General features: G+C 55.7%; 1 protein-coding gene across 1 annotated transcript; it reads right to left on the bottom strand.

Annotated features, from left to right (window-relative positions):
* Positions 1 to 287: 287 nt before the first annotated feature.
* On the bottom strand, positions 288 to 22,094 carry LOC128054194 (myosin-7). The gene is made up of 40 exons (XM_052646811.1): positions 22,027 to 22,094; positions 20,802 to 20,854; positions 20,205 to 20,413; positions 19,805 to 19,948; positions 19,159 to 19,315; positions 18,980 to 19,007; positions 18,084 to 18,192; positions 17,902 to 17,994; positions 17,736 to 17,799; positions 17,222 to 17,320; positions 16,880 to 16,983; positions 16,133 to 16,271; positions 15,914 to 16,032; positions 15,650 to 15,799; positions 15,221 to 15,391; positions 14,319 to 14,628; positions 13,975 to 14,042; positions 13,577 to 13,664; positions 12,845 to 12,962; positions 12,577 to 12,700; positions 12,169 to 12,305; positions 11,663 to 11,918; positions 10,820 to 11,062; positions 10,497 to 10,673; positions 9,547 to 9,692; positions 8,355 to 8,445; positions 7,275 to 7,664; positions 6,926 to 7,052; positions 6,652 to 6,770; positions 5,465 to 5,661; positions 4,714 to 4,897; positions 4,371 to 4,536; positions 4,121 to 4,245; positions 3,254 to 3,562; positions 2,824 to 3,027; positions 2,577 to 2,702; positions 2,210 to 2,485; positions 1,207 to 1,302; positions 971 to 1,105; positions 288 to 422 (listed from the first exon to the last, which is right to left on the bottom strand). Exons 3-40 carry the CDS (start codon positions 20,403 to 20,405, stop codon positions 405 to 407), a joined length of 5,808 nt encoding a protein of 1,935 aa, XP_052502771.1. The 5' UTR covers positions 20,406 to 20,413; positions 20,802 to 20,854; positions 22,027 to 22,094; the 3' UTR covers positions 288 to 404.
* Between the last annotated feature and the right edge of the window lie 104 nt (positions 22,095 to 22,198).

Here is a 22,198-nt window from a genome sequence, read left to right as displayed (position 1 = left end):
CAGATGGGCTCACGTGCTCTAGGAGGGCTTCAAGGGCTTCTCTAAATCTCCTTTAACCCCTAGGGTCTCTGGGCCAGGGAGAGGGCTGACAGGAGAGGTGTCATCTGCTGAGGAGGTGATGGGAGACCATGGCAGTGCTGCACCAAGGATGCTCGGAGCCTCCCAGGCTCCCCAGGGAGGCCTCCTGGGTCTGGCCTCCTCCCCTGGAGCCCCCCTCCCCGTCCCGTGGTCATGTCCTCGTGTTCCTGTGGCTGGCAGGCTGTGAAGAAGAGTCTAGAGGCAGGATCTCACTTCAAGGAAAATTGCTTTATTCTGCTTCTTCCAAAGGGGCAGCTCTCCAGGCTCCAGGACTGGGAGCTTCGTTGCACCCTCAAGATGCGGCAGACCAAGAAGACATGGCACGGCTACTCCTCATTCAAGCCCTTTGGGAAGGAAACACAGTCCACGCTAGCTCCGGAGAGGTGGGTGTTGGGCAGGGATGGGCACAGGCAGCAAAGCTGAGATGGGCACTGAAGTGGGCAGTACCACAGTGTGGCCTGCAGGAGGCCCTGAGGTGCTGGGAGATGGATCCTAGGGGTCACTGTGGAGGGGAGGGCTCTGGAGGGAAGGGCCCTGGGGTCAGACGGAGGGATGCTTCCTCAACAAGGACAAGGTCCTCTGGGACGTACATCTTGGGTGGGATTTACAAGACTGAAGGCCAAAGCAGGTGGGAGAAGTGAAAACAGCAGTTGGGGGAAGTCGGGACACACTGAATATGTGTCAGTTAGGGTTTCTGCTGACCACCGTAGGGCTGGGAATCACAAAATCATTGAAAGTGAGAGCGGGAAGAACCTTAGAAATCATGGAGGACTGAGTTACCTTGCCTCTGGGGCTGTGGGGTTCGGCTGCAAGAATATGTGAAGGGGAGGAATCCTGGTGTGAGGGGCTATGTCTGAGGGGCTGGGGGGTTGCTGTCGTGGGGGGAACCCACCTTGGCGCCGATGTCGCGGCTCTTGGCCCGCAGCTTGTTGACCTGGGACTCAGCGATGTCCGCCCGCTCCTCCGCCTCGTCCAGCTCGTGCTGCACCTTGCGGAACTTGGACAGGTTGGTGTTGGCCTGTTCCTCCTGTAGGGGTTTGGGGGGATGGGAGGATGAGGTGAGGAGCCAGGGGTTATGAGACTGCCTGGTCTCCTCCTCCAGGCCTGGACCCCAGCAGGATCACTCACCGCCTCCTCAGCCTGGCGCTTGTAGGCCTTGACCTTCAGCTGCAGCTTGTCCACCAGGTCCTGCAGCCGCAGCAGGTTCTTCCTGTCTTCCTCTGTCTGGGGATCGTGGGGAAGGGGGTGGGCAGCAGTGAGTATGGCATGGTCATAGGAAGCAGTATGGCCCCTCCCGCATTCATCGGTTTTACCCTGAAGGTAATATCCTGACCCAATTCAACTTTCTGATCCTCACCAAACACTTGTGATCTCCTTACAATTTCTTACCAAAAAACATATGCATACTTTTAATAGTATGTGCCAAGAAAGAGTCTAGGGAGCTGATGGGCCTCCTGAAATTGCACACAAAATTGTGCATGGGCCTTGTGCTGGAAGTGGGCCCTGGGGGGTCCTGGGGCCCCACGGAGGATAAACCCAGCATGTGCCGGCAGGAACTCTGGGACTGCAGGCCTGATGGGATTTCCTGGACCGCTGGGAAATGACATAGACTTGATCTAGGTCAAGGACAAGTATGCATAGAGGGATGGCGACTTTCTGGACTGGAATGGAAACAAAATCTAATTGATAGCCTGATTCTGGAAAACACTGCAAAAGCTAAAGTCTATGCTTCCCTGAGTAACTGAAAAGTTCTGAGATTCACTCCAATGGCTTTGGTGTATTTTGGTGGTGATGACGCCAGGCTAAGATTTGGTTACATATTTGCTTTCTGGTCATCTGTGCTGGGTGAGCTCTGCTGGAGCTCCGGGTGTGTCCTGAAGGGACAAGTTGATGGTGAATGTTGATGGGGAGCTTGAAGGCCAGAAGGCTCAGAGACTGCCCTCTGAGCCAGGGGTATTCAGGGTAGAACAGGGCTGGGCAGAGTAGAAACTGGGTAGCCATAGGCTGTCCTCCGGCTCTTTGCCCTCTAAGAGGCTAAGAGAGAACACTTCATCCCTCTGGGGTGGTTGTCACCCTGGCTTCAGGCCATGATGCAGAAGGCCCGGTCCGGGGGCAGCTGCTGAGCCCGCACCTGGTACGTGAGCTCCTTGATGCGCCGCTCGCTCTTCCTCATGCCCTTGACCGACTCTGCGTTGCGCTTCTGCTCGGCCTCCAGCTCGTTCTCCAGCTCCCGCACCCGGGCCTCCAGCTTCTGCAGCTGCTTCTTGCCGCCCTTGAGCGCGATCTGCTCCGCCTCGTCCAGCCGGTGCTGCAGGTCCTTGATGGTCTGCTCCATGTTCTTCTTCATGCGCTCCAAGTGCGCACTGGTGTCCTGCTCCTTCTTCAGCTCCTCCGCCATCATGGCGGCCTGCACACGGGAGAGAAGTGATACTCGATCTAAATCTTCCAGTCCAAGAAAACCCTGTCTTCGAGTAGGCAGGCCAGGCAGGGGGACTCACATCCGTGATGGCCTTCTTAGCCTTCTCCTCAGCATTCCTGCACTCCTGCACTGCTTCCTCCACTTCAGTCTGAAGCTGGGACAGGTCTGCCTCCATCTTCTTCTTCTGGTTGATGAGGCTGGTGTTCTGAGGGTAGGGGTGGGCAGAGCAGGAAAAGCAGCGCTGAGCTTCCATGCATGTCTCCTGAAACTCACCTGCGGAGACCTGCCTGTGCTCTGCTCTGGGACCGCCCTAGGGCACTGCTAACCTGGGAGTGCAGCAGCTGCACCCGCTCACTGGTCTCGATCAGCTCCTGCTCCGCCAGCTTCCGGGACCGCTCTGTCTGCTCCACCACGGCCCGCAGCTCCTCCAGCTCGGCCTGCAGCAGGTTGTTACGCCGCTCCACGATGGCGATGTTCTCCTTCAGGTCGTCGTTGGCACGGACCGCGTCGTCCAGCTGGATCTGGGTGTCCTGTGCATCAGGAGAGTTCGCATGAGAGAGGGAGTTGGGCTCAACCCATCAGAAGGCTGTTAGCTGAACTGGATGCTGCAGTGAGCCTGTGGTGGTGGCTTGGGCAGGGCCTGTGGGAGGGGTCAGTGATGGCCCAGGGGCAGGAGGGAGCTGGTGCTGTGATGATGGGATGCCACTGCCCCTCTCTGGATGAGGTGACTTCCTGGTTCCAAAAGCCACCGTGTACCTTCAGCAAGCTCTGGAGGCTCTTGACTTGCTTCTGGGCCTCGGCGGCCAAGCGGTTGGCATGGCTGAGCTGGATTTCCATCTCGTTGAGGTCGCCCTCCATCTTCTTCTTCACCCGCAGGGCCTCGTTGCGGCTGCGCGTCTCCGCGTCCAGGGAGGTCTGCAGTGAGTCCACCACCCGCAGGTGGTTGCGCTTGGCCTGCTCCATCTCCTCGTCCTTCTCTGCCAGCTTCCGCTCCATCTCTGCCTTGATCTGGTTGAACTCCAGCTGGGCCCGGAGGATCTTGCCCTCTTCGTGTTCCAGGGAGGCCTGCAGGGGGTTGGGAAGAAAAGGTCTGAGGCAGTCAGGGCACAGGATGGGGCCAGGGGCTGTCCATGAATCGTGGATACAAAGTGAGCTCAAGAGTGGTGTAAGTGGTTCAGTCAAAGAAGCAGGAGGAGGAAGAAGAAAAGAGAATTTGAAAGGGAAAAAAAGGCCTATGAGAAGGTGATTCAGGCTCTCACAGAGGAGAGTGAGCTATAAAGACAAAGAAGAAAATGAAGAGAGTGGTGTTGCCAAGGAAACAGAGGCAATCAGGCACAGAATGTAAAAGCTCAAAGAGGGAGGCAGAGGTGAAAAGAGGGGGAGTGAAACAGGAAATCTCGTCTAAGATGTAATAGGTAAAATGTCTGTGTGAAGGGAAGTGAGTGACCGGTTCGTTCGTTCCTTCCACAGTATCTGTTGAGTGCCTACTAAGTGTCAGGCACTGTTCTAGGCTCTGAGGGTGCACCCGTGAACAAAAGATAGGGAAGATGAGAACAGGGACCATAGCCTAGCCCTCAGCTTCTTCTCCCACCCCCTGCACCTCCTCCACTCCTGTGTGCGCACCTCGGCCTCCTCCAGGGCCGACTGCAGCTCCAGCTTCTCGGCCTCCAGCTGCTTGCGGACCTTCTCCAGCTCGTGGATGGTCTTGCCACTGGAGCCCAGCTGCTCAGTCAGGTCGGAGATCTCCTCTGTGGGAGGGGCGGGCGGCTCAGTCGGGGGCTGCCTGCTCCAGTTTGGGAAGGCCTCGAGGGGCCGCGGGGCGGCGCCACGTGCGGGCCCTCCCTGCCCCGCCCCTCCCGGCCCGCGCCCGCACCCTGCAGATTCTTGTTCTCGCGCTTGAAGGTCTCCAGATGCTCCAGGGACTCCTCGTAGGCGTTCTTGAGCTTGAAGAGCTCGGTGCTGAGGGAGCGCGCCTCTTTCTGCGAGGACTCTAGCTCCGACTGCGACTCCTCGTACTTTTGCTTCCACTCGGCCAGGATCTGCGGGGACCCAACGCAAGGAAACGGCTTCAAAGGGCAGCCCCGGCCCCACCTCCGGCACCCAGGTCCCCCTCCTAGGCCCAGCCTCCCCTAGCCTCAGCCTCCTGGGAGGATGTTCCTGACTCCCGCCTGCCGGCCTGCTCTGCCCCCTGGCTGTGGCCCGCAGCCCGGGCCCACCTTGTCGAAGTTCCTCTGCTTCTTGTCTAGGGCGGCGGCGGCCGCGTTGGAGCGCTCCACGTCCACCATCAGGTCCTCGATCTCGTTCTGCAGGCGGTGCTTGGTCTTCTCCAGCGAGGAGCACTTGGCGTTGACGGCCTCGACGGCCTCCTCGGCGTCCTGCAGCCGCTGGGCCAGCTTCTTCCTGCCCGTGTTGGTGAGGGCCAGGGAGTAGTGGTGGGAGAGGGTGGGGAGGATGGAGGGTGTGGATTTGGACAAGGGGAAACATGGTGAGTCTTGTGGAAGACAATCTTTGAAAGTTCAGAAGTGTTGCTGGAGAAGCCTGAGGACAGGCCCAGGGGCAGAAAACAAGGCTGTTGGAGAGTCTGGGGGACAGGGTGTGAAGACCCACAGCGCCCAGGGGGCCTTCTGCGAGGCAGCGCTCCCACCTTGGCCAGCCTCTAGGCTTGCAGACTTGGAGGACACATGCAGTCCCAGCACCCCACTTTCTCACCTGCCATGGCACCCTGCCCCAGGTGGTTGCACTCTGCCCTCAGACAAACCTTTTGTTCGTCTTATATTCGGATGAGAAACATAACGCGAGCAAAAAGCTTCCCTGAGAGGAGAAGGAGGTGGGGCCGGGGCAGGGTCCTCTGCATTGTCAAGAGCTAGCTAAGCATCCATCCCCGAAGCCAGCCCCAGTGAGCAGTGGGCTGGGCTGCGGCCTGCTGACACAGGGGCCCCCGCCAGAGGCAGGCGGCCCGGGACTCACTTGGCCTCCTCCAGCTCCTCTGTCCTCTGGATGGCGTCTGTCTCATACTTGGTCCTCCACTGGGCCACCTCTGAGTTGGCCTTGGACAGGACGCGCTGTAGCTCGGCTTTGGCTTCTGTCTCCTCCTCATACTGCTCCCGCAACAGGTCACAGTCGTGCCGGGCCGACTGCAGTGCGTGGGCCAGGGCATTCTTTGCCTGGGAGGGGTGGCACCGAGGGGTGGGCTCAGCTTACCCTGTGATGCACTGCTTGTCTCCTCACTCTAATTTCAACATCCTCCCACATTCTCACCTGTTTCTAAATCCCTGTTGGACCTGGAACAGTTTACTGAGTACTGTTAAAGAAAATCCATACAGTGCCGCACTGTTTACAAAAGGCTTTGTGCCCATCCCCCTCATGCTTCTCACGCAGTAGGCTTTATCATCCTCACTGCCATTTTACAGTGGAGGAGATGGAGGCTCAGAGATATCAGGCAATTTCCCCAAGATCACCAAGCTCTTAACAGGCAGATTAGGATTTGAGCCCTGACCTTTTTAAAAATTCATATTCTTTCCCCTTTTTAATGAGCCCAGCAAAGTGCTCAAAATAGGATCCAGTTGAGTTTCTTTCTCCAGTTTTCAGATTGCCCTGCAAATCCCAGGACCGCTTGCACAGTTCCTGCATCCCATCCCCATGCCCAGCTAAGGCCATCACACCTCTCTAGTTTATTTCCTCTCTTCACCTCATTCCCCTCACCCCCACCCCCACCTCTTACTCCCTACCCTCCAGAGATGGCTGCAGAAAGGCAGAAGGCCTCTGAATGGGAGGTAGAATTAGGAGGCATATGGTAGGGCCTGGGATTCCCAGGGGGCTCAGCAGTAAAGAATCTGCCTGCTAATGCTGGAGACACAAGTTCAATTACTGGGTCTGGAAGATCCCCTGGTGGAGGGAATGGCAACCCACTCCAGTATTCTTGCCTGAAAAATCCAATGGACAGAGGAAGCTGGTGGGCTACAGTCTGTGGTTTTGCAAAGACTGGACTCGACTGAGTGTGCACACACATACACACACACATGGTAGGGTCTGGGCAATTTCTTTTTGGAAAATGGGAAAATACTGGGTAGACAGCAAGCCTCATTCTTGGGAAAGAAGTGGTGGATGCAAGGCCAGCCAGTACACTGGACAAGTGGCCTGACTCTGGGACTCACCTTAACCTCCTCTTCCAGCTGCCTCTTGAGGTCCTCCAGCTGCTGGGTGTAGGTGAGCTTGCCTCGGGTCAGCTGGGAGATCAGCGCCTCCTTCTCATCCAGCTGCCGGGACAGCTCACCTGCAGAGGCACCGAAGCACACTCAACTCTCGAGGGTCAGTCACTCCTCTCTCCCCCACCCCGCCCCTAACCCTCAGGTCCCATTCGCTGGAGAGATGTGTGCATACCCAAGCCTGGACTGGCTCAGGAACTCAGAAGACAAGGGTAGGGCTCACCATTCTCGGTCTGCAGCTTGGCTCGTTGGCTTGTGAGGTCGTTGACAGAACGCTGGGTCTCCTCAGCCTTGCTCCGGTGCTCATTCATCTGGTCCTCTAGGGTCCGGCACATCTTCTCCAGGTTAGCCTGAGATGGGAAGGAGAGTTATACGGTGTATGCAGGGGGCTGATGGGGTGCGAGCGGTGCGATTAAAAGGAGCAGGGAAAGAGGAAGGCATAAAATGGAAGGGTCCAAGAACAGGGTAGAAGACGGAAGCAGGAAACTGAACAAGACAAAGAGAGGAGATGTGGACAGAAAGCAGAGGCACGTGGAGGGAATTGGAGGAGAGGAGAGGAGAGCCGGGCCCACCTTGGCCTTGATGATCTGCTCCATGTTGGATGTGACGTCGTCCAGCTCCAGCTTGAACTCGCTCTTCTCCTTCTCCAGCTTCTGCTTCACACGCTGCAGGTTGTCGATCTGCTCTCCCAGCTCGGCCACGCTGTCGGCGTGCTTCTTGCGCAGGGCGGCCGCCGTGGCCTCGTGCTGCAGCGTGGCCTCCTCCAGGTCCCGCCTCATTTTCTGGAACTCAGCCTCGCGCTTCTTGTTCATCTCGATCTGCACGGACGTGGCCCCACCGGCCTCCTCCAGCCGCTCGCTGATCTCCTCCAGCTCCCGGGACAGGTCTGAGCGCAGCTTCTCCACCTTGGCCCGGGCGGTGCGCTCAGCCTCTAGCTCCTCCTCCAGCTCCTCTATGCGTGCCTGGGTGGGACACAGAGGGTGCTCAGACCCAGCCCCTTGGCCTCTCTATCGGAGCCCCCTCCCAGGGCTCTAGAAGGCTCCTGGCTTGTGAGCTTAGTCCCACCAGGGGACAAGTAGAAATAAAAGGATCACCTCAGTGAGATGGTTTGGATAGTTGAGTTAGCCTGCCTTTGGGCCAAAACATGCTACATTTTCTTTATGGGAAGGAAAGTGGTTGCTCTTGAAGAAGGACAAAGGGACCAGTGTTCCAGGGATAGTTTAGGCAGTTTTGTGGCAAAAATAATTGAAGTTGGAATGAGAGAGCCAGGTTCCGGACAGCTAAAGACCCAACACAGTGTCCACTCTAGAGATAAGAACTGAAGTCACAGCCCAGCTGGGCTGAAGGGGCCTGAAAAGCCATGGGGAACAGAGGAGGCCACATAGATCCAGAGGTTGGCAGTGCACTCCCCACGGTCACCAGCTGCACCACCGCTGACGTAGGAAGCTGGGATTTCTGTCCCCAGACCGGTGAGTGTTTCCAGATCTCTTCCTATGTCATCCTTGGATCAGCCAGCCCTCCTGGAAGTGTTCCATGGGGGATTTGTGATAGCCAGCATCTCCCTTCACAGACACAGAGCCAGTGCCTGTGATGCTGGGTGAGAACGGTGTAGAAGAGGGTCGAGAGGCTGAAGACCAGCCCAGGGGCCTTACCTGAAGCTCCTTGAGCTTCTTCTGTAGCTGACTGCCCAAGGCTTGCTCATCTTCAATCCTTGCATTGAGGGCGTTCAGTTCAAAGTCCTTCCTGCGAGGAAGAAGGGACCGTGAGGCAAGGAAGGCTGATCGGGCTCAAAGAGGGGCTGCCAGTGGTTGGAGATGGTAATGAAACAAATGAGGAGCAGGATTTCGTGGAAAAAAAAACAACAACAACCAGCTTCCAGGGCTGTAGTAGGGTCCTTGAAAGTGTAACACCTGCTGGAGGATTGAAGTTCAATAGGAAGTACAACAGGAAGAACGCTGTAGGTGGAGTGACAGGACCTGGGCTCCGAGATGCTCCCTTCTTTGGTCTGTAAAATGAGGGCATTGGACTAGACCGACTCAAAGGCACTTTTTAGCTCTGATGGTCTTTAATTCTGTGTCTGTTACTTTGGGCAATTTGGTATGCTTTCCAAGCCTTCCTTTCCTCTTTGGTAAGTGGGGTTCAAGTACCATTCTTAAAAGGTCGTTTGAGGATCAGTGGGATCATATAGTCATTCATTCAACAAGTACTGTGCCTGGGTAAGTGTGAAGACTTTCTGGGGAGGCTGTTGATCAGGATGAGTCTCAGGGCCTTTCAGAGTCCTGACCCTAAAGCAACAGAAGATCTTTGATTATCTGAATATGTGTGCAGACTCACTCTTTGCCAAGTGTGAAATGTGTATCCACACATTTTGGAAGGTCTTGCAATAAGAATTGGAACCACAAGATCATTGAACAAAGAAGTAGCCAGACCCTGCACTGCTCACACGTGGTGGCTGACCACGTTTCTCTGTGGTCCTCTGGGCTTTCTGTGAAGGACCTGAAAGGACTTTCCCGAGAGGCTTTTGTGTGGAACTTTCCTCTGTGTTATGCAACTGGTCTCCAAAGAGACTTGTGTATAAAGGGGGCGAGTGCCCAGCAGGAAGAGAGGGCTGGAGGGATCTGGGTTAGACTTTTGCCAGGGAGGCCTGCTGGGCCCTGATGTGTGTGTCTGGGGGAGGAAAGCTCTCTTCCTGGAGGCTCTGCCCACAGTTTTGCACCCCCTTATGGAAGCTGCATGAGGCTGTTGCCTCTGAGGATGGATCTGTCAGGTCAGCTAGTACTTCCATGAGTGGACCGGGCTGCGGGTGGGGGAGGAGGATGGGTGATGAGGCAGGGAACACGCTACTTTTTGAGCCGCTCATCCAGCTGCTGCTTGTCATTCTCCAAGTCCATGATGCTCTCCTGGGTCAGCTTCAGGTCACCCTCCAGCTTCCGCTTGGCTCGCTCCAGGTCCATTCTCACCTTCTTCTCCTGCTCCAGGGATCCCTCCAGCTGATGAAGAGAAGGACCAGTGTGACCTTAGGCCAAGTATCCTGACTTGATAATGTAGGAGCTCGTTCTTTCTGGGGCTGAGGGATCCTTAGAGGTGTCAAGACTTGGGAATACTTCCCCAGAATTGGCCAAATGTGGCCAGGGCACTGTGAGAGTGCCTACCATGGAGGGATGCTCAGTAACTATGATAAATTACTGAATGAATGACTATAGGGTAAAATCCCAAAGCTACTTTCATTTAATCTGCATCCTGTAAGCACCTACTGGGTTCCAGGCTCCATCCTAGGCACTGCAGATGCAAAACTGAATAAAACCAAGTTCCACCTAAAGGCAGCTTCCAGTCTATGGATGGGACCCATACTTCAATAATGATAACAAAGAGCGATAAAGAATGATTCAGTAGAGGTGTACTCGAAGGACTACCTATGGGAGCAGTGATCACTGAGGACCAGATCCTGGCTAAACCATTAGAAGTCCAAAGATCCTCCTTGAGGATCTTCACAAAATTCCCAAGGAAATTTATCATGTTCTTATGAGATAACCCTCTAAATTCCGTAGTTGAATGGAGACATATAGGCTTGAACCTAAAGTGAAATAAAGAAGCCCATCTCTACTCTTGATCACATCAGCAAGGTGAGATACATAACTGTGAACTGATCACCCCTCTCCTTGTCTATTCCCCAGTTCCCTTCTAAAAGGTATCAGGAGAGGAGCACTCTCTAACCCCACTCCCCCAAACGCACATATGCACACACAGACACTGACGGACCTGGTACATCTAGACCCTTGTGATAGTGTACTTACATCGTCCACATGCTGTTCCAGCTTGACCTTGGCCTTGGTCAGGGTGTTGACCTTGTCCTCCTCAGCCTGAAGGTCATCCAGGGCCTGCTGGTGGGCCTCTTGCAGAGCTTTCTTCTCCTTGGTCAGCTTGGCGATGATCTCATCCAGCCCAGCCATCTCCTCTGTCAGGTTCTTCACCTGTTGGCCGAGAACCCCATCCCCCCCAGGGTCAGACATCACCAACCTGGAGACATCTATGGAGACCTCCAAGGCCAAGGGCCAGGACCACACTCAGGTCTGGGAATCCTGAGACTTGGTCTGGATTCAAAGGGAGCTGCCTTCACCTTGTTCTCTGTTGCGTGCTTCTCCTTCTCCACCTTGGCCAGGGTCAGCTCCAGGTCATCAATGTCCCTCTTGAGCTCAGAGCACTCATCTTCCAGCTTGCGCTTCTTGGCAGTGAGCTCAGCGTTCATCTCCTCCTCGTCCTCCAACCTCTCGGTCATCTCCTTCACCTTTGCCTCCAGCTGGATCTTGTTCTTGATCAGCTGGTCACAGCGCTCTTCCGCATCAGCCAGGTTGTCTTGTTCCTGAGGGCAAGGTGCAGAGGGGAAGCTATTCGGTGGATGGGGTGGATGGCAAAAGCTTGGAGGGACAGGCTCCCCCTTCACTGTAAGAGGGAAACCCCAGGATCTCCCCAGCTGAGAAGAACCTCAGAGGGATGGGGAGGGGAGGAGTTTTAGGGCAATGTGGCAGGAGCACTGGGGAATGAGAGCAGAGAGGAAGGGAACCAGAAGTCTCTTTATCTGGCCCTCTTCCTCTGGTCTCCTCCATCAAAGGGGAGGGAACTGTATTTGTTGATGCCAGCACTTAACATATTTACAGCCTGGTGAGAAGGGCAACTTTATTCCCTGTCTAGAGATAAGGACATGGAGACCCAGAGATAACACATCATTTGCCTCAAGTCACAGAATTACTAAGCTATGGATCCAGGTTAAATCCTGATGGAAAACCTGTATTTTTAAGTTAATGCTTTCTCCCCTTCCCTTTCTTTCTCTAGAGACCTCTGTGGAGGCCTTTGGAAGTGTTGATTCCAGAATCCTCTGCCTGTGAGGGCACAGGATGGTGAGCCCCCAGGTAGGGAGGTGCAGGGTGTGTGGGAGATGTGGGCAAAGGCCTGGGGCTCTCACCGCCTGCACTTGGAGCTGCAGGTCATTCTTCTCCTGCAGCAGGGACACCATCTTCTCCTCCAGCTCCTTGCGCCGAGCCTCCGACTTCTCCAGAGCCTCTTTGAGGCGCCCAAACTCCTCCTTCATGATGGCTATTTCCTTCTCTGTCTCTGCGCTCTTCAGCAGTGGTTTGATCTTGAAGAAGAGCTTCATCCAAGGCCAGTTCTTGACTCCCATGAAGGCCCGAATATTCCACTGGATAATCAGCAGGGAGTCTCTGCAGGGGCCGAGTGAGAAGGTCAGTGAGACAGCCTCTTCCCTCCTTCCGGCCCAGAGGCCCTGGCTCCTCCATCCATCCTGCACTGTGACAGCGAGGCACCACCCCCCCCCCCCACGCCCACCACTGGTGTTTGTAGCTGTGTTGTGGCCCTTTGTCACTTGAAGGTCTGGGGTGCTCTTTCTCCTTCCAGTGCTCTGAGTCAAGCTGGGCCTTAGAGGCCTGAGACCCTCCCTTTAACTTCCCTCACCTGCGTTCCAGCAGCTTCTTGAACTCCATTCTGGAGAGCACACCTCGGGACTGGGCCTGGATGCGGGTGATGATGCGGCTCAGCCTTTCATCTCGCATCTCTTCCAGCAGCCCCAGCAGGCCCGCCTTGAAGAACACCTGCAGGGAAGTTGTGTGTGGACATGACTGGGACAGGCAGGAGGGGGACGAAGAGGGGCTTGTCTTAGAGTAACAAGGCAGGGAAGAACTGGAGGAAGGAGGTCGGTGGCAGCTGGAGCTGGAATGGGGGAGCAGGGCTGTCTGGTCCATGGGGAGGGCTGGCATGTGGTTCAGTAATGCTTGTGAGACGGTTGGTAAAAGCAAAGGAACCATAAAGTAAAAGGACAAGAGAGGTCTCCTTGTAGTCGGTTTGTTTCCTCCTTTTCTTTACCTTAGTGTGGCCGAACTTGTACTGGTTGTGGTCAATGTCCAGAGAGCCCAGCAACTTCTCTGCCCCTTTCCTGCTGTCAATGAACTGGCCCTCGGGGATGGCCGCTGGGTTCAGGATGCGATACCTGGGAGGGAGGTGCCCCATGTCACCTGTGTTCTGCAGTGATTGACTCTGCCCGCAGAATCTAAGGCCACTCACGGTTTCCGCGTCCTGCCAAGGCTGCCCAGGCTCCCCCTGTTCCCTGAGCCCTACAGCGCCCGGTACCCACCTCTGCCGGAAGTCCCCGTAGAGGATGCGGTTGGGGAAGCCCTTCCTGCAGATGCGGATGCCCTCCAGCACGCCGTTGCAGCGCAGCTGGTGCATGACCAGGGGGTTGTCTATCACCCCTGCGGCAGGAGGGAAGGGAGAGGAGTGTGTGGGGAGAGCATGGGGCTGAGAGCCGAGGGTTCTGGGTTCTGATCTTGGCTCTGTCGCAGACTGGCCTGTAACCTTAGCAAGTCAGTATTTTTTTTTCTTGCCATAAAATTTGAGAGTAACCAAAAGGCTTTCACAGTCCTTATTTTATATGGTTTATGCCTGTTTTAATAGGTGGTGGCCAGGGCCAATATAGACCATTTTCTAAGCCCTGACAGGTTAAGGGACTTGACCAAGGTCGCTGAACTTCGCAGAGCCAGGCACCCGAACCCAGACACCTGAACTCCTCCATCTCCTTATGATTCAGAAAGGGAAAAACAATCCTTACATGTCTCATCAGGGGCTGTAAGGCACTTAGGAGGGAATGTCGATCAAAGTAGTTACACATTACCCTGAGCTACACGTTCTAAATGGAGGGCAGCGCTGGGGCCAGGGTGGGAGGCTGTGTGTGAGCCTCTCTGGGAAATGGGAGGGGAAGAATGTGATCTGGAAATCTCCAAGGTGGGAGCCAAGAGGTGATCTAAAACACCCTGACCTTGGGGCAGTGCATCTCAGCGGTGGGCTGGGCCTGGCTTCTTGGGCTCACCTGGAGACTTTGTCTCATTGGGGATGATGCACCGCACGAAGTGGGGGTGTGTGGAGCGCAAGTTGGTCATCAGCTTGTTCAGATTCTCCTGTGGCCCAGAACCCAAGAGGGAGAAGTTAAGAAAGTGAAAGAGAAGTAAGAAAGGGAGCAGAGGGGAAGGAAAGGAAAGAGAGAATGCAAGGAGCTGGAGAGTGAAGGAGGGCTAGGGGAAGACACAGCGGGAGGCAGAAGGGATAAAGAAGCCAGGGGAGAAAGGAGTAAGAGGCGAGGCCAGCAGATACAGGGGAGAGAAGAGAGGGTGGAGCCGGTCAGGAAGGGCCTGAGGAGACGGAGTGGGAGGAGTCAGGGCTGAGCCAGGCAGGGGAGCAGGGCTAGGTTGGCGCCGATCACACACTCACCCTGTGCAGAGCTGACACGGTCTGAAAGGATGAGCCTTTCTTGGCCTTGCCTTTGCCTTTCTCAATGGCTGTGGAAGAGTGTCAAGTAAAGGGGATGAGTGGGCCTGTGCGGAGTCAGGGCAGCGGGTGAGGAATCCCAACCTCTCTCCACATTTGGTTGCAGGCCATAGTCTTCACTGTGGGTGCTCCAATTTCTCCACCCAATTCTCTCACTGCGTCTGTAAACCCTGGGGCCCAGTCCGACATGGGACATGGAAGTGGGCGGGGCGGGGGCTAGCCCTTGACCTGCCTCAGAACCACAGCAGAAACCTGCTCCCGGTCCCTGGGTCCCAGTCTCCACTTACGTGAGTCAAACCCAGCATAGTTGGCAAAGAGGCTGCTGAGCATCTTGAGGGAAGACTTCTTGTACAAGTCCACCACCGTCTCGTTGAGCGGGTCTTTGTTTTTCTGCAGCCAGCCTATGATGTTGTAGTCCACCGTGCCGGCGTAGTGGATCAGGGAGAAGTGGGCTTCCGGCTTCCCCTTGATGTTGCGCGGCTTCTGGAAGTTGCTGGACTTGCCCAGGTGGTTGTCGAACAGCTTGGCCTTGAAGGTCATGTCGGTGGCCTTGGGGAACATGCACTCCTCCTCCAGGATGGACATGATGCCCATGGGCTGAGGGTAGAGGGGTCAGCGTCACTGAGCCTGCTTCAAGCAGGTGGAGATGGATCCTGCCTGCTCTCGTGTTGATGGAGATGCCCCTTTGGCTGTTAGCTGATACTTCAGCTCTGAGCAGTTACCTATTGACTGGCACCTGTTCAAACCTTCCCAAGGTGGCACTTTGATTTCAAAGGGACCTTTGTGAAAGTCTGGGAACATGGATGCTATAGGTGCTTTACACCCTACTCCATCACCCGGGTCCCTGAGATGTTGCGGTTGAAAAGAAGTGCTTTCTTATGCTTGCCCATGCCACCCTCAGACTTCCTGCTCCTTGATGGGTAAACCAGGGTCGTTAAACACAGTGGTGTGGGAGGCCATCCCTGAAGTGCCCATCCTCTGCGAATCCACTCTCAAGCTTTGGAACTCAGCTCTCCAGGACCACCCTGTCCTGGGTGGCCAGGATAGCACAAGGCTCTGGAAACTAGGGCTTGGGATTCTTCTTTTAGCTAGATCACGATGCCCAGAAGGGTGGGGCGGCCGTTCTCCTGGGGCATTCATGTGTGTGGGGCGTGAATGGAGAGTTCAGGCAGAGGGGCCGAGGCAGCACCTTCTCGATGAGGTCGATGCAGGCCTGCAGGTCCATGCCGAAGTCGATGAACTCCCACTCGATGCCCTCCTTCTTGTACTCCTCCTGCTCCAGCACGAACATGTGGTGGTTGAAGAACTGCTGCAGCTTCTCGTTGGTGAAGTTGATGCAGAGCTGCTCGAAGCTGTTGAACTGCAGGGCGGGGACGGGGAGGAGTGGGTCAGGCGGGCAGGGGTCTGTGGCCCAAGGGGTTCACCCAGGGCAGCGTCCAGCCTGGCAACGGTGTGGCTGGCCTCTCTCCAGTCAGGGCAGGGAGGGAGCGTCCCCTGAAGACACGTGGCTGTCTCCACCCCTGGGGAGCCCACGGCCTTCCCCGGGGCTTGGCCAGCAGTGGCTGCCTGTGTGAACCAGTGAGTTCCCATTCTCCCAGACCCTGGGCTCCCCACTCACGTCGAAGATCTCGAAGCCGGCGATGTCCAGGACGCCTATGAAGTACTGGCGAGGCTGCTTGGTCTCCAGGGTGGCGTTGATCCGCGTCACCATCCAGTTGAACATTCTCTCATATACGGCCTTGGCCAGCGCCCCCTTGGCATACGCCACCTGGAAGGTCGGGGAGAAACCCGAATGAGAGAGTGGTGGGAAGAGTAAATTGCAAAGCTCCCCTGGCTGCGCCGGGCCAGCCCCTCTGCCATTTAATGTCTGAAGATGACCCACCTGCTGGACATTCTGCCCCTTGGTGACGTACTCGTTGCCCACTTTCACCCGAGGGTGGCACAGCCCCTTGAGCAGGTCGGCTGAGTTCAGCCCCATGAGGTAGGCGGACTTGTCGGCCTCTGGAAGGAAAGGGCCGATGGCAGAATTGGAAAGGGGACGCCTCCTCCCAGACGGAGGCTTCATGGCTCCATAGCTGCTCCCTGCACCCCTGATTCCCACCTTCGGTGCCGTCAGGCTCGGCCTGCTCCTCTCGCTGCTTCTGTTTGAACTTCATGTTTCCAAAGTGCATGATGGCACCCGTCAGCTTGTACATGGAGTTTTTCTCCTCTGCAGTGAAGCCCAGCACGTCAAAGGCATTCTGTAGGCAGGACCCGTGGTGGTGGACCCCAGAAAAGGGAATATGGAAGGTAAATGAGGCCCCTCTGCAGTTGAGCGAGATCTTATCTCCTGAATGGGTGCTGAGACTCCCATCCCCAGTGGGGAACCCCAGAACTAAGCTGGGAAGTATAAGAGCTGGGTGGGTGTGGACTGCCTTGGCTGGGTGTCAGTGGTTAGGCTGTTCTCTGGAGCTGCTCTGGGTGACCCACTCACGTTTCCTACTGCTGTCCCTCTTCTAGGCCCTTCCCTTGCATCCATGCCTGGATCTCCCATATGTGTCTACACCTATTCTTCCCCTAGCAGCCTGCTCTAGCCCCACCCGCCCCTTTCCCTTAGTAATGCTTTGTTTTTTGGCTTGTCTGTTTCTCTGTCCATGGCTTTCAACCCTCTTTGCTTTGATTGAAAATACAAGTCACTGTCTAATCTCATCTGTATCCCAGCACACCCATGTCACAGGGTATATTCCGGCCCTCAGGAAGGAACAACAGACAGCCAGGGTCTTAGCTCTATTTCTGGGCCAGTGAACTGGACTCATTTGCCCCTCACCACCAGTCCCCTTGCCTCTCAGCTGGGTCCTCACACACTTACATCAGTGGCCATGAGCTCTTCAGCGTCATCAATTGAGGCCACAGTGGTCTCTCCTTGGGAGATGAATGCATAGTCATAGGGGTTGTTGGTGATCAGCAGCATGTCTGGGGGGTGGGGGGAGAGATGTTAGAATGGGGGCACAAATCCCTGGCCCTCCCTGGGGCTATCTGCCATGACACATGACCTGCAAAAGAGCACATGACAAGGCTTAATGGGGTCCTGCAGCCCACAGAACTGAATCCAGCAGTGCGATAAACCCAGGGCCTGTCAACAAGCAGCTGCAAGTGGAGGGGACCAGGTTGCCATGGAAATAGTTGGGCTCAGTTGGTAGCTGTGACTCACCCAGCAGCTCAGGCTTTTTGTTGGACAGGATTTGGTAGAAAATGTGATAATCCCTCTCTGCTTTCAGCTGGAAAATAACTCTGGATTTTTCCAGAAGGTCTGTGAATAGGAGGGGAGAAGAAGGAGAAGAAGAAAAAGTTCGATTTCAGTATAAGGAAATAGAGAAATAGGAATGATAAATGTAGAGAACAGGACAGAGGGAAAGGGAGAGACAAGAGAGGGAGAGAGATGCACCTGCAGATGCACAGAGATCACACACAGAGCTGGAGATGGAGACGAGGTCCCAGGAGCAGAGGAAGGTCCCAGAGAAAGACACAGGGACGAGCAGAGACAGGGATGGAGACAGACCAGAGGAAGTCTCAAAGGGAGAGGAATATGCAGACAGAGACACAGAGACAGGGAGAGAGGAGGACAGCCTGAGGGGCAGAACCGTCCAGAGACAGAGAGACTGAGTCGGAGACAGTTAGAGTGAGGGCGGGGTCAGGATGAGCCCTAGCAGGTCTGTGACACTCACAGGTCTCGATGTCTGCAGACGCCAGCTTTCCGGTCGCCCCAAAATGGATTCGAATGAATTTTCCCTGGAGACATGGAGAAAAGTGGTGATGAGTTGAGGGAGGGCTGCTGTTTGACACATCCCTTGACCAGCCCAAATCCCAAGTCCAAAGGCAGGGCCCACTCACGAAGCGGGAGGAGTTGTCGTTCCTGACGGTCTTGGCGTTGCCGAAGGCCTCCAGGGCGGGGTTGGCCTGGATGATCTGGTCCTCCAGGGTGCCCTGTGGAGGTCAAGAGGGATGGCAGGTGAGAGGCCTCCTCCTCCTCCTCCCTTTCTGCGGCACAGGCCCTTGGAGGACAGTAGGCCTACCTTGCCTGTGGCCTGCTCCTTTTTGCTGCGGTCGCCAATGGCAGCAATGACCGCGAAGTATTGGATGACTCTCTTGGTGTTGACCGTCTTCCCTGCTCCGGATTCTCCGCTGTTGGGACAGTCGGGCTTATTAGGCAGTGAACAGACATTGTTTGAGACTACAAGCCTCTGGTCAAGAGAGATTGCCTAGTTCATTTGGCAGGGAGAGCCCTGCAGCAGGAAGCCACCAGATAATATGCATCCCAGGAACACAGCTGTGCTCTGACATACACAGGGTCAAGGGTATCAACTAGGAAGGAGGTGCTAGAAGAAGTGGATTTGGGCAGGCGGGAGACCTGGGTTCAATCCTTGAGTTGGGAAGATCCCCTGGAGGAGGGTATGGCAACCCACTCCAGTATTCTTGCCTGGAGAATCCCCATGGACAGAAGAGCCTGGTGGGCTACAGTCCTTGGGGCTGCAAAGAGTCCTGCACAACTGAGTGACTATGCACAGCTCAATATGGTCTTGGCTGGGCAATGTCAATCAAAGGAGATGGGCCCAGGCCATTTTGGAAAAGAATGGGTGGGGCTGGAAGAATGGGGAGGGTTTCTGAAGGGAAAAATGAAGGAAAATGAAGAGAGGAAGAGGACATGGTGTTCCCAGGCTTATGGATAGATGCGTGATGAGTTAGAGGGGCATGAGTGAAGGAGATGGGACAGGAAAAATAAGAGGAGTGGGGAGGAGAAAGGAAGGGGAGGAGCAAGGAGAAGGCCAGGGTCAAGGCCAGAGGAGACATCAGAGCTGGCATCAGAAGGTGGAGGGAAAGAGAACTGGGGGTCTGTGCTTGGGGGCTTGGGTCATGATGGGGAGTGGGCTCAAGGAGACTGTGGAAGGGAATAGGAAGTAGCCACACTCACGTGATCAGGATGGACTGGTTTTCTCTGTCTGTGGGGAGAAGATGGGGAGGACAAGTCAGGAGTTGCTCAGGATGCTTTGTCATCTCCCCACCCTGCCCCAGCTCCCTGTATCTCTCCCAGAGGCCTGAACCCCTCGGGAGGAGGGGCCCCCAAGAAGGCCTTCACTTGGGGCCTGTCACCTGTCAGCATGTACTGGTAGGCGTTGTCAGAGATGGAGAAGATGTGGGGTGGTGCCTCACTCCTCTTCTTGCCCCGGTAGGCGGCCACCACCTCGGCATTGTACACCGGCAGCCACTTGTAGGGGTTGATGGTGACGCAGAAGAGGCCCGAGTAGGTCTAGGGGAGGAAAAGAAGTGAGTTGCCAGTGATGAAGTGGGAGGGGTGGCAGTTTTTGGAGTTAGAGAAAGGTCTTAGGAGAGGGAGAGAAAGGAAATTGTATGAACGCAGTCCATCTGAGCAACCCCAGCCCTCAGGTCATTAGAACTGCACCAAGGATGTAGGTGAGCTTCCCAGGTAGCGCTAGTGGTAAAGAATCCACCTGCCAAGCAGGAGACACGGATTTGATTCCTGGGTTGGAAATATCCCCTGGAGAAGGAAATGGCAACCCACTCCAGTATTCTTGCCTGGGAAATGGTGGGCAACAGCCCATAGGCTCACAAAGAATCAGACATGACTGAAGCAGCTTAGCATGCACAAGGATGTAGGGAGTATGGCAGAGTGAAGTACTGCCTGGGCACAAAGGACAGACACGCTGGCCTCCAGGAAGTGGACATGCACGGAGCAGGAAGCCACTAGATCCAGAGGGATGTCCGGGGGTGCACTCACGTAGATCATCCAGGAGGCATAGCGCTCCTTGAGGTTGTAGAGCACCGCAGGCTCGTGCAGGAAGGTCAGCATGGCCATGTCCTCGATCTTGTCGAACTTGGGTGGGTTCTGCTGCAACACCTGGTCCTCCTTCACGGTCACTGTCTGCAACAGCCCACGAACAGGGATGGGAGTTAGGCAGGTCATAGGAGAACCACGCTCATGAGAAAAGAATCCAGGGTCCCAGAGAAGATAGACAGGATGTTGGGGACGAGAAGGGCTATTTGGAGAGAGTACATCCCTACCCAGAGAAATGGAGAACCAGGACTCTGTGGGGTGCATCCTGGTGGCACCCACCTCCAGGCACCCCAGGCATGGGGGGGCATCCAGGGTGGCCTCTCACGCTGGCCCCGCCACCCACCTTGCCATGCTCTGTCTCAGCGGTGACTTTGCCACCCTCTCGAGACAAAATCGTGGCCTTGACGAACTCCTCTTTGTCATCAGGCACAAAGACGTCCTTCTTGAGGTCAAAAGGCCTGGTCTGGGCTTCCAGCCGCTCCTTCTCTGACTTGCGCAGGTAGGGGGCGGCTTCCCCAAACGCGGCCATCTCCGCGTCCACCATGGCTGCGGCTGCAAAGGGAGGGAGAAGAAGCTGACTGCCCTCCCCTCCACTCTTCTCCCCTGCAGCAGGAGCCCCAAAGCCCAGCACAGTGCTCGGGGGTCAGCAGGGGTCACCGAGAGTCCCTCATTCCTTCAGCTCATCTCCTAGCCCCAGCAAATCTATTGGGGCAGAGGCGGAGGCTAACTTGGTCCAGCCTGGGGCCCTCCTAGCGGAGGGCAGAGTGCCCTGGGCTTCTGGGAGCAGGAAGCTAACGATACACACTACACGCATCTCTGAACCTGTTCACTACCTGACTCCTTCACTAGTCACAGGTAAGAACTCCTGGCCACCAGGCTGTGCTCCCTAAGGCGAGGCAGAAACTAGAGTTGTGCGTCTTCTCGGATCGGCTCTCCTTACCTTGGCTTTTCAAACGCGCCTTCGAGAGGAAAGGGGCTCAAGGCAGCAGGGGCCTGGAGAGAAGGAAGGTTGGTCAGGGCTGTGTCCCTGCCTCACCAGTCCTGCCATTCAGCACCCCTCCGCCCCAAGGCCTGAACAGGGGTGGAGGTGGTGGCGGGCTTCTCTGGCCCCGCTCTCTCTCTCGCTTTTCCCACCCAGGTTCTTGATGCCACCTCAGTGAGCCCCTCACTCCTCACTCCTGGCTGATGGCCCTGCCCTGGCCTCTCCCATCTAGTGAAGCTTGCCTTTTTGAGCCACCTGACATACAACCAGTGGTCACACTGTTGGGGCTTTATAGCCTACAGAGCATTTTCATGCCTGTCCTCCTCCTCAGTCCTCACCCCATTCTACAGAGGAGGAAATCTAGGTTCATGAGCTTGCTTGTCCAAAAACACATCACAGTAAGTGGCGGAGCCAGGACTTGAACCCAAGTCTCATGACTCCGGAGCCAGTTCTCATCCATCCTGTCCCCAGTCTGCGGTCAGTTGTGGTGGACGTTGTCAGAGAGGAGCCCCCGTGGGCATCTTCTCATAGACACACCCATGGCACAGCTGAATGCGCTCCGCAGACATGTGGCGAGCTGTACATTCAGTCTGTGCCCAGCACAGAGACCGTCTCAAAGGTATGAAGACAGGACACCATGTTCCTGTCCCCGGGAGCAACTTTTGCAGGGGGCACACATACTCCCACCGCTCGACTCCCAGCTGCGCACACGAGCCATCCTGTGTATGTGAATGTGGGTAGTTACCCAGTGCAAACCTCACAGAACTAGCTTTTATGCACGAACTTCTGAAATGTTCTCTGTCATCATCTTGCCGCTTCCTACTTGTCTTCGGGCCTGATCATAAACTCCTCTCTCAGTTGATATTTCTGTGTCTCAGGCAGTGAGGCACATAGCCTCCCTCACCAAACATTCAGACACACACACACACATACACCCCTCTGGTCCCACAGGTTCAGTCAGACACAGACATCTCCCCCTGTAACACATGAGCCCCCTTTCCCCTGGCATGTACACACCTTTCCCCTGGCATGTACACACATGTTTAGACCTGCCCGTGTGTGCTCCGTGACCAGACCTGACACTTTGCATGAAGCCCTGAAAGCAGCGTGCTGTTCCTGGAGGAGCCCCTTCCTAAACCTGGGGCCTTATCCCAGAGGAGGGCCGCCAGCTCCCAGCCCCTACCTGAGAGCAGCAAGGAGAGAAGACTGGAGCGCAGGAGAGAGCTGTGGAGCCGACCTGGCCAGGCGGGGGCTGTATATATGGGGAAGCAGGGCGCCCCCACCCCCACCTGCACCCAGTCCCCAGCCGGATTTAGAAAGGACTGTTGTCACTAGAAGCATTTCCCCCAGGCTCC

This window comes from Budorcas taxicolor, chromosome 10 (genome assembly GCF_023091745.1).
Source record: "Budorcas taxicolor isolate Tak-1 chromosome 10, Takin1.1, whole genome shotgun sequence".
Lineage (NCBI taxonomy): Eukaryota > Metazoa > Chordata > Mammalia > Artiodactyla > Bovidae > Budorcas > Budorcas taxicolor.
Note: the sequence above shows the minus strand (reverse complement) of the source record. Positions and strands in the feature narration are given on the sequence as shown.